The 13,479-nt window shown below is 40.6% G+C and overlaps 1 protein-coding gene across 3 annotated transcripts in view; it reads left to right on the top strand.

Moving 5' to 3' along the window:
* The window catches only part of LOC126094911 (phosphatidylinositol phosphatase PTPRQ-like), a 425,768-nt gene that overhangs the window by 305,635 nt on the left and 106,654 nt on the right, over positions 1-13,479 (top strand). For all 3 annotated transcript variants that reach the window (XR_007521896.1, XM_049909550.1, XM_049909549.1), the window contains one exon: positions 8,416-8,538. Coding sequence is in view for 2 of the 3 variants with exons in the window: in XM_049909550.1 (XP_049765507.1) it covers positions 8,416-8,538 (123 nt within the window). In the remaining variant the exon portion in view is untranslated. The remainder of the gene's footprint in view (positions 1-8,415; positions 8,539-13,479) is intronic.

The raw sequence follows: 13,479 nt of genomic DNA, 5'->3' as shown, positions 1-13,479 counted from the left end.
TTAATGTATGCATGTTTCATCCACAGTGATGAAACAATGCTTAAAAGTCCTGCAGATTCTTCCTGAACAGCTACAAACCATCCTTGCAACACTTCACATGATTCTGTTTTTTTTTCAAGTGTGAGCAATCAAGGAACCCATCTTGCGGATAGCTTTCTCATGTCCAAATGTTTATGCAAAATATTATGTACCCATTCATTCAAGATACCCACAGCACTAGCAATCTCATGCACCTCAACTCTTCTGTCATCGATCACCATATCATGGATTTTATCAATGATTTCTGAAGTCATAACCTCCTACAGGGCATCCAGAACATTCAGCATCACTTGTGCCCATATGACCACTCTAAAAATTTTGAAACCACTTATAAACTGTTCTAATCAATGGTGCAGAGTCACCATAATGTTTATCAAGCTTCTCTTTAGTCTGCTGAGGCGTTTTGCCTTTCATAAAGTAATGTTTAATCACCTCATGAAATTCTTTTTCGTCCATTTTTTGACAATCACTCATCTTCTTTGATTCACATGAATGCAAAACACAAAGAAATAGAACAATATGGCTGAAACTTGGTGTGTGTTCTTTCCAAAGATGCTACTAACTAAACATGACCTCGATACATGCTGGTGGTGCCATCTCTCAGACTTTGCACTGACTTTTCAAATGCCCCTCATAATGTTTGACTGGACTAGAGGAAATTCACTGCAGTTATTTAGACAGAAACAATTCTGAATGGAGTAATGAACAATGACACCCTGTTTATCCTGCAAGTGTTACATTGTGTGCTCCTAGTTTTTCCTCTGATCCAGCTCCCACTCCTATCTGTAGACTTCAAAACCTTTCCAGTGACTTTTTGAGTAATATTCTCCAGCCCCAATGCCATAACAGTACCTTTCCAATGCATCAACAATAGACTCTGTCAAATAATCCTGCCATTATCTCATCTACTGCTTCAATGTGTGGACAGCAAATTACAATGGCCAATCCCACCAGTATCTGAGTCTCATGTTGCAGTTATTTATGTGCCATTCATTCTGCTCAGAAGTTATCCCAGTGCACTGAATTGTGGTGTCACACTCATCCCAGCAAATCATCCCATGCTGTGTACCACGTTTAACCTAACCATGACCAAACATCTTGTATCTTATGCCTCTCATGTGCATTCTGCATACAGTGCTAATATGCTCTGCAGGCCTCAAGTTTTGCAGCATTGACCGCTTCAGATCCCATCTACATTGCGCCAACCCCTGTCTGACATTAGATCCATGCCAGCTGCTCCGTGTGCTTTTGACCTTTCATATGACACTCATAGAAACAGGATGCATTGAGTTGATTGACTGAGCCTGCTGCATTGTTGCTATTCTCTACTAACCTTCCAACAATATGTTTTACTCTATGCAAGTGCTTGATGTCTGCCCAAGGGATCACCAATGATGATGCAAGGTTTATCATCTTACTCAGCCACCGCGACGGTGATGTGGACATAATCAGCAACCTCTTCCCAGCAGCACCCACTCACAACAAGTATGAGATAACTATGGCTTTGCTGCTCTGGCACCTCTCATGCTCTCCATAATGGCAACCACATTTAGGTATGCATGAAAAAACCCTCAGAGACGACAACCCACCATCCTCACTCTGGTGACACCTACAGACGAAGGTTGATCCTATACTGATGACTGACCACACGCTCTGGGCACTTTGGCTATTGAAACTTCCCACATACATACAGAATGCAATGCTATCACATGAGGATGACCACCTTGATGCCAGACTTCACCTTGCAGACTGAATTCACATCCTGGCGCAGCATTGTACTCTCGTCAACAGCTACTCTGACATCAGCAAGGCCATCACCCCACTCGACTATGAGGCAAGCAAGGCTAAATGACTACTGCTGAGCCAGCCCGACCTCCCCGACTCACTGCCAGTTGCCACTATTGCCTCCACTCTGCACAGCCATGACACATTCAAGGTCAGCCAACTCTGGCCGGTCCAGCCAGCACCCCGTCCCACCACTATGTTGTGCAACCTTCACATTACCAACAAACAACAATCACTGAATGATACAAGGGATACGCTCACCAGATTACCCCCTGGCACTGTTTACAAACAGATGCCACTTCAGAAAACAATGCCACCAGCCTGCACCCCTTCAACAGCTGAGTGATACTGTTGGTTTCATAGCAGATTTGGACAGGAGGCTAGTAGGTGCATAGCACTTTGTGCTTACCCAGACAAGTACATTGGCCTTCTGTAGGTGCACCAGACTGTTCTACAACCACAAGATGCCTTAATCAACCATAAGTGCACAGTTCTACCACCTCACATTGTCTTTCCAACAGCTCACGCTTATTTGTTTACGATCACCTGATGCAACTTATTACCTCATTGACACGGGTGCCGACATCAGTCCCCTCCCACCATCTCGAGCACCAACTACTTTCTTGCTATCATCACACCAATTCTATGCCACAAAAAACACTGTCATTGTGGTCACCAACACCACCTCAGTCACTTTGGACTTGGGGCCAGAGAGTCATTGCACCTCCCTCACCAGCAAGATGGTCAAGCTGGTCCTGGGGGCAGACATTCTGCGTCACTATCACCTGCTTCCTGACCTCACCTACCGATTATTATTACCACATGATGATCAGCATTCAGTCACTGGAGTTCTCAGCAAAGTTCTCCTTGAACATTCCTGTCCACCTACCACCTCTTCATCATGCAGATATACACCACTGGACCTCCTTCTAAAGTGCTCAGCACTCTTCAGTGAATTTTGATAATTGATGTCCATCAATTCTTACTACACACTGAAAATGACATCAAGACAAGCATAAATGTGGATCTTCAGCAGCACATTACTGATACTGCAGCACGACTTCAAGCTGCCAGGCACAAACTTGATGCCCTACAACATTCACAACCACCATGGCAGATGTCTGTCAGTTTGGAGGACACCTACGTACTTTCAGAGCCTATCTCTGAGGAATCTGAACAGAGTAGTGAAGTGCTGCATCCGATTTCAGTGCACGATTCTGACAGTGTACCCACTGCTCTGCCTAGTGATCCTGCTCTACAACGCAGTGTGTTTTTGGCCACATACGTGCACCCTACTCTCAGACCACAAGCAGTTTGTGCTGTTCATTGTATAACACTACACCTGGACTGCCTGTCTAGCGTAGATCTCAGTGCATACCTCCCACAAACATAGAGTGGTGAAGGCCACCATGGACAAACTAATGGGGGCAGGCATTATCCACCCATCAGACAATTTCTGGGCATCCCCTACAAAGCTCATTTTTAAGAAAGACAAATTATGGTGCCTATGTGGTGACTCAGTGACACAATGACCAAATTATTATAGATATTTATCCAATCCTTAACTTCCAGGATGTCGCTCAAATGTTAGCTGGCTCCAAAATATTCAGAGTTATTGACTGTAGGACAGCATACCTCCAGATTTCCAAGGCAGAAGAGGACATACTGAAGACAGGGATCACTACATCTTTCAAACTCTTGGAGATTTTGTACATTCCTTATGGACTAAAAAACACTGTACAAACATAGCAATGTTTTTTTGATGAAGTTTTGTTCAGTCTACCATTTTGTTATGCATACAAAGATGATGTCCTTATATTCTCATCATATGCAGAAGAGCACAAGGCTTACCTTCAACAAGTCCTCAACAGGCTAGCTGCCTATGGGGTCATTATTAATGGAGACAAATGTCAGTTATAGTAAGCCTGCATGACATTCTTCAGCTTTCATGTAGATGCCTTAGTCATCCACTCAACACCAGAGAAGACCAATCAGATGTGACTCTTGCACCACCCTCCAACTACAGAGTGTTAGGTGGATTTTTAGATGTCATAAACTTCCACAGGAGACACATTCCACACACAGCTGAGATTTTCTTTCCTTTGACCAAAGTCCTGTGTGGGAAGAATACTGTGAGAAAGCACTGCCTTGTGTGGACTCATGTAGTCTGCTTTTTATAAAATCAAGGATGACTTGCTGCATGCGGCTACACTGACTCATCCATCTCCCAACGCCCACCTTACATAACAGCAGGTATGAGTGACCATGCTATCAGTGCCATGTTTCAACAGGAGATAAGTGACATTCCCCAGCCTCCATGGTTTCTCTCTTGTAAACTTTCAGACACAAGATGGAAGTGGTCAGCCTTTGACTGTGAGCTACTCACCATCTAAGAGGTTGGTCAGTACTTTCCAGAAGTGATGGAGGGCAGACATCTTAGCTTACATGGATATCCATCCCCTGGCTGACACAATATGCATCCAGCCTGATGGCCCCTCCCTCAGGCATTTTTGATACCTTGATTTCATTTCACAGTTCACAACTGATATGTGCTATGTCAAAAATGCTGACAAAATTCTCGCAGACGACTTGTCGCAGATCACATCTTCTTCTGCTCGGCTCAGTCATGAGCAGATCGCCAAGGTGCAAGACTCACATCAAGATGAACAGAACCTACTTCATGACCCAGACACAGGCCTCAAACTTGAGCAACTTACCTTTCTGGCTTCACCAAACCAGGTTGGTGCGATGTGTCCTGTGACTGGGTTTGACCACTCACCCCAAAAACTTTTCAAAAACAAATCTTCGATCTCATCGATGATCTTGGACCCCCTAGGGTATGGCCCTCTGTAAATTTAGTGACAGAACAATTCATGTGGCACCAAATGTGAAAGGACTGTGTCACATGGACCAGAACATGCATCCCACGTTAAGATAGCAAAACAGGCCACCACACTCAGCACCCCCTTGACAAATTTCCAATCCCTAAGGGGAGGTTCCAACACATGCTGTGGTGTCACCGCCAGACATCACACTTGCTAGGTGGTAGCTTTAAATCGGCCACGGTCCATTAGTACATGTCGGACCCGTGTGTCGCCACTGTCAGTAATTGCAGACCGAGCGCCACCACACGGCAGGTCTAGAGAGACGTACTAGCACTCAGCCCCAGTTGTACGACGACTTTGCTAGCGACTACACTGACGAAGCCTTTCTCTCATTTGCCGAGAGACAGTTAGAATAGCCTTCAGCTAAGTCCATGGCTACGACCTAGCAAGGCGCCATTAACCATTTCTGGAGAGAGTCTCACTTGCATCATCAAGAATGCTGTATACAAATGATGGATTAAAGTTAAGTATTCTTGGAGCTACGTACTTTTCTATATAGCATTCAATACGTATCCTGTTCCAGACCTCACGCCCGTCTGCCTTAGATTATAGCGTGAATTTAGGCCTCCTCTATCTACAAGGTGTTGGCACATTTGCCAACACATCACATGCACATGGACATAATAAGACCACTTCCAGTCTCAGATGGACAGCATTACATTGTATCACTGATTTATGGAGTTATGTGGTCGGTCAAGGCCACACCTACTGATGATATATCCACTGAGACTGTTGCCAAAGTTTTTGTCAACAAGTGGATCACACATTTCAGCTGCTCTTTGTCACTCACTGCCAACCAGGGCAGACAATATTGAATGTCATATTTGTGGCTGCCACTTTTTCCATACCACTGCGTACCATCCACAGTCAAACAGTCTCATTGAAAGATCTTCTCTGCTTGTTGCTTAGTGTCCACACCATCCATAACAAAGATCTTGAATCATCTTTAGCCGAGATCCTGTATGACAAGACATTATCTCTTCCTGCTGATAATGTCAATACAGGTTACATTTTCCACTAACCATGACCTGCCAGATTTCATTGCCTGCATCAGACACCACATACAGAACCTGCATATACTCTCCTCTCCACCCCCCACCCCCCACCCCCACCCCCCTTTGAGACCAGCCCTGCACCTGCCATATACAGACCCTCATAAAGTAATTACTCTTGGAATGAACACATTTGACATCATGATTGGCAGCAAACAATCAAGAGTATCTGTTAATAGACTGAAGCCAGCTTGGTATGTTGCAGAATGCCGTTTAGCCCTGCACCCGATCAACAGTCTTTTACCCTTTCACACTGCAGCTCAATTTCTTCAACTTCCCACCCTAGGATATATCTGTGATGCTCGTCAATGGAATTTGGTCATCTTCATGCATTATGAAGACAAGAGGTCCGGGGCTACACCATTGGCTACTCTACCCTCAATGCCCACTATCAAGGCTGTTACTGATGGCAGTGCACCAGTACCTTCTAAATCCTGCTATGGACACCCCCTCTGCCCTCCTGCCCACCTCAGAGACTACAGGATCTCTGGCATTACTGCAGCTGTTGCCCCACCACAAATCAACACCGACACCCCACCTCCTTTCAATGTACATTGCTTCCACTTCTCCAGTGCTCTGCTCTATGGGAGGGAGAGGACATGGTGGGGTGGTGGGATCTTGGTGGTGACATCCCAACCATATATCAACTCTGACTGACAAAATAAACATGGCTGTTCTGTGCAGTAGAGTGTACAATAATATTTATGATGGTGGTTTAGTATGTGTTAAACCTCTGACCAGTACAGACCATGATGTAATTCTGTCCAACAAATTAAGTAAGGATTTGTCTATCACATCTCATGTGTTGTTTATTATGTATGCACTCCCTATGGTACCACATTTCTTACAGCTTCATTGTAATTTTAGTAATATTTCATGGAGGAATAGCAAATAGGTAGAATATTGTACATAGTATACAGTAACGTGCACATTGCAATTTTTTTATGAACAGAGTTGGATGCCAAGCATTCATTATCAGTTTTCAATTAGTGATGAAGCTGTTTGATAGTTGACAATCCACGAAAAAGAGCACAGACCAGCAGACATTGCTATATGTGTTATGAAAGATCAGCTGCCAATCTACAGATGCTGAATTGATGGCAGTTCCATAACTCCTCTATGTGCATAATCTGTGTGCAAACAAAAGACATGACCTGTCCAGTGTTAGGGACTTTTATAAATACAGCTAATTTGTAAAGCCATTCCTGTGCATTTTAGCCTAATCACCAGTGACATGGCCTTACAATGAAGTTGTAAGAAATGTGGTACCAGAGGGGATCTCATATGGGATTTTGTACTTGTTTCAGTTTAATTTATGTCATTAAATGAAGAAAATAAACCATGGTTTCACTAGTTGACCAAATTAAATCCATCCCCTTTGACCAGTCAGTAAAGAGACCAATTAAGCAACAATCAGATCATTTTAAACTTCAAATTTTCTTCTGTTGCTTTTGGGTAATGTTAGGTATTTACTAGTTTCACTATAGAAACTAGTATATTGCCTTCATTTATTCAGTGTGTTTTAGGGGTAGTAAATATTTTATGAGGTGGTAGAATCAAACAGTGGAAAATGAAGCACAGAGTAGCAACAATACAAAATAGGATGGGTTGCTACCTATCACATAGAGGAGGTGTTGAATGGCAGGCAGGAACATTTAAAGAACACTTTAAAAAATTCAAAAATGCATTGAAGTTGAATGTGGAATTGATGGAAACTGACTTTGAACAGTTATTTGCCTTTTCTGTGAGTGTTTGGCTAACTTTCTAACAGCTGTATCTCTGCTGCCATAGAAATTGGACGCATGTTATGTGGAGTGTTTTCTCTGAGTTAGCCTATACTACCACCACCTAACATAGTTACTAATTACACTATAGGAAATACTGCAAACAGCCACATGATTTTTGAAATGATTTTATTGTACCATTACTAGTTTTGTGGTTGAGCCCATCATAAAATGGTAGTGTTGATTTCTTTGCAAGTTTTACATTTGTGTCCTAAAATATAACAAAGTTTTTGTGATTGCATAGTTTACAAAAGGTTTTATATTTGCATCCTAAAACATAACAAAGTTCTTGTGTTTACAAAGATAAGTGTAAAACTATGTAATCACAAAAGATTTGTTATACTTTAGGACACAAATGTAAAACTAGCAAACAAATCAATGCTACTGTCTGATGATGGCCACAGACCCAAAACTACTAATGGTACAACAAAATCACTCCAAAAAAACTTGTGGCGTGTTGTAGTATTTGCCACAGTGTAATTTATGAAAATAACTATGCTGTTCTCTAGCCAAAATGGATAAAATAATGTTCACAAATTCTCCTGAAACACCCTGCATATAAACTCAGTGAATGTTAAGTTTGATTCTGAAGAAGTGAATGGTTTAGGGATAATTTTTCATTGACAGACTATGTATGTCTCCTATATACAATACACATAATATTTCCAGTTGTATTTCACTTTAGAGAATTTCTGGTCCCTTGGTACAGACATGCTTAACTTTATTATGCAGTATCTTTCTGCCATTTTACGCTTTCTGATCACTGTAATGCAAACTATATGCTATATCTTAGACTTCATTTGTTTCAATATTTATCTTAAAATGTCTGTCAAGTACTTACTTATAATAACCAATAGATCTCTTTTTTAGGTTAAATGTCATCAGTATTATCCAAACTTAAGAGAAACAGCAAAATATGGTGAGATCAGTGTTAAATGTTCAACAGAGCTACAATTCTCTATATATACATCCCGTACAATCATGCTGGAGAAGGTAAATCATGACTTTCATATTATTGTTGCATAATTAGCTGTAATATCACATGTGTGATGGAAGTCTTTCGCCATGTGCAGCACCCTATTGCTGTTGCAACAGTATGAGCTCTCTCTGCTGCCACATTTGTAACACCCCCCCCCCCCTCTCCTCCTGCTTCCTCTAACTCTCTTAGCCCTTGCAGATACTTTGCTTCCTTTCCTCAATTGTTATATTCTTCAGCTGCTTCACCCAAAAGAACTTTCCACTACAGTTGGTGCACAACACTGAGAGAATGTAGCTTTATGTGTATATGATACTTTGGGAATTCTGAAAAAGAATACAAATTTGTAAGGTGGGCTGTTGCACTAGCAAGCAACAAAATATGTGCATGTGCAATATTTCTGTGTACAGTTGTGACTTGCAGGTAGTGAGGAGAGTCTCAAGGATGTAGAAAACATGTAAAAGCAAAAATAGTTAATATGTGAAACTTCCTAGCAGATTAAAACTGTGTGCTGGACAGGGACTCAAGCCTAGAACCCTTGGAAGCAGGAGAGAGGAACGTCTGACATGCAGCTATGAGGGCAAATTTTGAGTCATGCCTGTGCAGCTCAAATGGTAAGAGCAGTGTCCACAAAATGCAATGTTCTGGGTTCAAGTCCCAGTCTGGCACACAGTTTTAATATACCATTTTGGGATGCACTTCCTGAAAGCTGAATGTTTTTTATGTCATCTGTTGCTACCAGTTTAGGAACCTTCATGTGAAACTAATTTCCTGAAATTCTGAATCTTATAAAAATCGTATGGTTAGTGTAAGTAATGAAGTAGGTGTTGCCCAAAAAACAGCAGTTTGTTATTTTTAGGTGTCTCAACCCATCTTTTAAATTCTTTTGAGTTCTCACATGAATTTTCTTTCTGATAAAATCAATCGTTCTTCTTACATCTATTATAATTTATGTTATTTGAGGTTTATGTGACATTGTTCAGTGATTTTGAATAATGAAGTTGTTAAAATTATACAAATTAACACAACCTACACACTTACTATCTAAGTATTGTGGAAACTTCTTATCCCAGATATAGTTACAAGAGAACTTAAGAACAGAACTGGTCAATAACATGTAAAAGACGTTCACTCAACTATAGCATATCAATGCCTGGAGCATAGTAACACATAACAGAAAACAGCATTCACAATTCATCTTGAGCCCTAGCTCTTTTTTCAGCAATAGTATACACATTGACACATACAACAACACAGACACACAAACGCATACACAAGAGTAACCATTTACACAGGAGTGTACATTTTGGTGCCTATGTGGTTGTGTGTGTGAATGTGTGTACTATTGCTGGAAAAAGAGGTAGTGCTCAAAAGCTACTGTGATTAATGCTTTTGTCATGTACCACTGTCCTCTATGCATTGACATACTATAGGTGAGTGGTCGCCTTTCCCTTATATTACATAATGCTCCATCCAGGAATTTCCATTACTGTTGTACTGATCAACAATGTCTAGAGTTGTTGACGTCCAGCTGTCTTCAGTGATGTACATGATTAAATGGTTATCTGACCATAATGATCAAATTATGGTGGAGCAATTTCATAAAAATATTGCATTTCAGAATCATAACCAAGGTTTGTGTCACAATGTTCATATGCATTCTCAGAAGATACGAGGGTAATCCCAAAAGTAAGGTCTCCTATTTTTTTATAAGTATATAGACCTGTTTATTTCTACAATGGTTTACATCAGTTTACAGCTTGAACATTTAGCTATTTTTCAACATTATCACTCTTTCTATCGATGCATTTTTGTAGATGCTGTGGCAGTTTTTGTATGCCCATGTCATACCACCTAGCCACCATGTTGTTCAGAAAGTTATGAACCTCTTCTTTCACCTCATCATTGGAGCTGTATTGCTGGGATGACAATTAACAGTGACAGGTACTGTGAGACTCTGAAAAAACTCAAACGGGCAATTCAGAACCGGAGAAGAGGAATGTTGAACAAGGGCATACACATTCTCCATGACAACGCTCGCCCACACATCTCTCTGCAAACTGTTGCTCTCCTGCAACAGTTTCAGTGGAACATAATCATCCATCCAACCCATAGTTCTGACTTGGCACCCAGTGACTATCACCTGTTCCCTAGGTTAAAAGAACATTTGGCCGGAAAGCGATTCAGCTCCGATGACGAGGTGAAAGAAGAGGTTCATAACTTTCTGAACAGCATGGTAGTGAGCTGGTATGACATGGGCATACAAAAACTACCATAGTGTCTACAAAAATGCATCAACAGAAATGGTGATTATGTCAAAAAATAGCTAAATGTTCAAGCTGTAAACTGATGTAAATTGTTGTAAAAATAACAGGTCTATATACTTACAAAAAAATAGGAGACCTTACTTTTGGGATTACACTCATACTAATTTTGCCATTATTGCATATGTGGTGGAATACAAAATTTTCAAGACTGTTGCTGGAAAGTAGGAGTAGTAGATCTTCGCACTACTATGTGGTGAGAGCTGCATATCTGATGAGTCAGTGTGCTAAGTGGCATTCAGCTGGGAGGACATTTTGCATGTCCACAGTGATTTCCGTAATACTCTGTGTTTGGTGTGTGGCAATTTTATGATGGATCTGTGAACAGAACAGTGCATGTGTATCATGTTCTCTGCGAATCTTGGGAAAAGTGCTACAGAGACCCTTGCAATGATTCAACTAGTGTTTGGGGGACAGAGCATGAGCCGTACATGTGTGTTTGAGTGGCATGCTTGGTTCAAGGTCCACAGTACAGACATCGAAGATGATGCTCACACTAGAAGGCCCATTAGCTGCACAACACCAGACATTGTTGCCAAACTTCAACAATTGGTTCGTGTGGATTGATGTCAAACCATTCAATACCTTGCGGATGAAGTGGGTATTGGTTATGAGACATGTCAATGAATGTTGACTGATGAATTGGGCATGCATTGTGTCGCTGCAAAATTTGTGCCAAGGATCTTGACTGCCGATCAGAAAGCACAATGTATAGAAGTGTGCATGGATCTTCGTCAGACCGCATATGATGATCCAACCTTCTTGTCACAGGTTTTCACCTGTGATGAGAGCCGGATTTATGGTTATGACCCAGAGACAAAGCAACAATCGTCCCAGTGGAAGAGCCCAGGCTCTCCAAGACCCAAAAATGCAAGATAGATGAAGAGCAAAGTGAAGAGCATGATCATCGTTTTCTTTGATACCGTGGGAATTGTGCACAAAGAATTCATCCCACCAAAACTAAACAGTGAATTCTGCGTACTACTGTGATGTTTTGTGATGGTTCCGTGAAAACGTGTGGTGACGTCGGCCCAAACTTTGGTGTCGAGGGGACTAGCTGCTGCTTCACTACAATGCACCCTGTCACATGTCCTAGCTCACCAGGACCTTTTTGGCAAAAAACAACATGGTGGTTGTACCCCACCCACCATATTCAACAGATTTTGCATGTAGCGACTTCCCGCTATTTCCAAACCTGAAACTCAAGTTGAAACCATCAGTTTGACACTCTAGAGAAGCATTGCTCATGATGGTAAACACCCTCAAAAGACAGGACTTCCAGAAGGGTGATGGTGACCATTAGTCCAAAGGTAAGGTTTTCAACAGATGACAGTACCAGTTCCAAAAATTTTGAATAGCACCTTGTATGATATAAGTACAGAAATAAAAAAAATAAGAACAGTCCTCTTACTGAAAAAACACTAACAAAATATTTGAAAATGTCTGACAGATTGTTCAAGGCCAATGAGCAATCATTAAATTTTTGTCAAGATTGAGCAGATAAAGTTAAATAATTCTCACTGAATTCCACAAACTATAAAAATAGTCTAGCCAGATGGTCAAAAATAAGAACTAGAAAGTGTTAGGGTTTTGGAAATGCCTTAATCAGAGAACTAATACCCCAGAAGCACATAAGTTCAGCCACACGTGTAATATACAAAATTTCTGCAAAAGGTGATTTTAAGAAAAGGAACCTTGTGTGCATATCCATTCACCTTTATTTTTCATTCAGTGTAGAAGTATAGTATTTACAGAATATAAAAGGATTTTATATTATCTGGTGTTAGCTCTTAGTACATACAGCAGAGAACCATTAGAAATAATATTACTATTTTGCCAAATGTTCACAGAAAACGTTATGTTTTCAATAAGATGCTTTATTGTTAACATACCGATATCTGTCTTTTCCAAAAAAATAGTGTGAAGCAAGAATGTGACATTAAGGTAAAAAAAAAAAAACTCTACGAATACACATTAGCATGGAAAGATGTGCCCCAGGAATGTGTGTTGGCTGTTCCTGTCATATATTAATGATATGGCAGCCAATATTAATAGTAACCTAGGGTGTTTAGAGAGATGATGCAGGTGTCTATAATAAGGTACTGTCTGAAAGAAGCTGTTCAAATATTCTGTCATATTGTGATAAAAATTTCAAAGTCATGCAAATATTAACAACTTTCTTTAAACATTCATAAATATGAAATTATGCTCTTCACACAGAAAAAACTGTGATTAAAATAACAGTGAGTCATGATTGGAATCATTCAACTCATACAAATACCTAGATGTAATAACTGCAGGGATACCCATATGCTCAGTTGTTGATAAAGCAGAGGGTAAGCTTCATTTCACTGGTGTTCTACTGGAAAAACACAATAAATCTACAAAGGAGATTGTTTGCAAAACATTGTTGCTCAAGTTTATATGACCCATGCTAAATATGACTAACTGGAGACACTGAATATATACACAAAGAATGGCAAAATGAATTGTGACAGGTTTGTTTGACTGACAAGAGAACATAACAGAAATACTGAAAAATGTGAACTGATAGACAATTAAAGATAGAGTGGATTAGATTAGGTTAGACATACTTTTTGTTCCAATAGATTGAGAGTGAGGATATCATGATGA

The sequence above is a fragment of the Schistocerca cancellata genome, chromosome 8 (genome assembly GCF_023864275.1).
Source record: "Schistocerca cancellata isolate TAMUIC-IGC-003103 chromosome 8, iqSchCanc2.1, whole genome shotgun sequence".
NCBI classification, from domain to species: Eukaryota; Metazoa; Arthropoda; class Insecta; order Orthoptera; family Acrididae; genus Schistocerca; species Schistocerca cancellata.
This window is presented reverse-complemented; position numbering and strand designations above follow the sequence as displayed.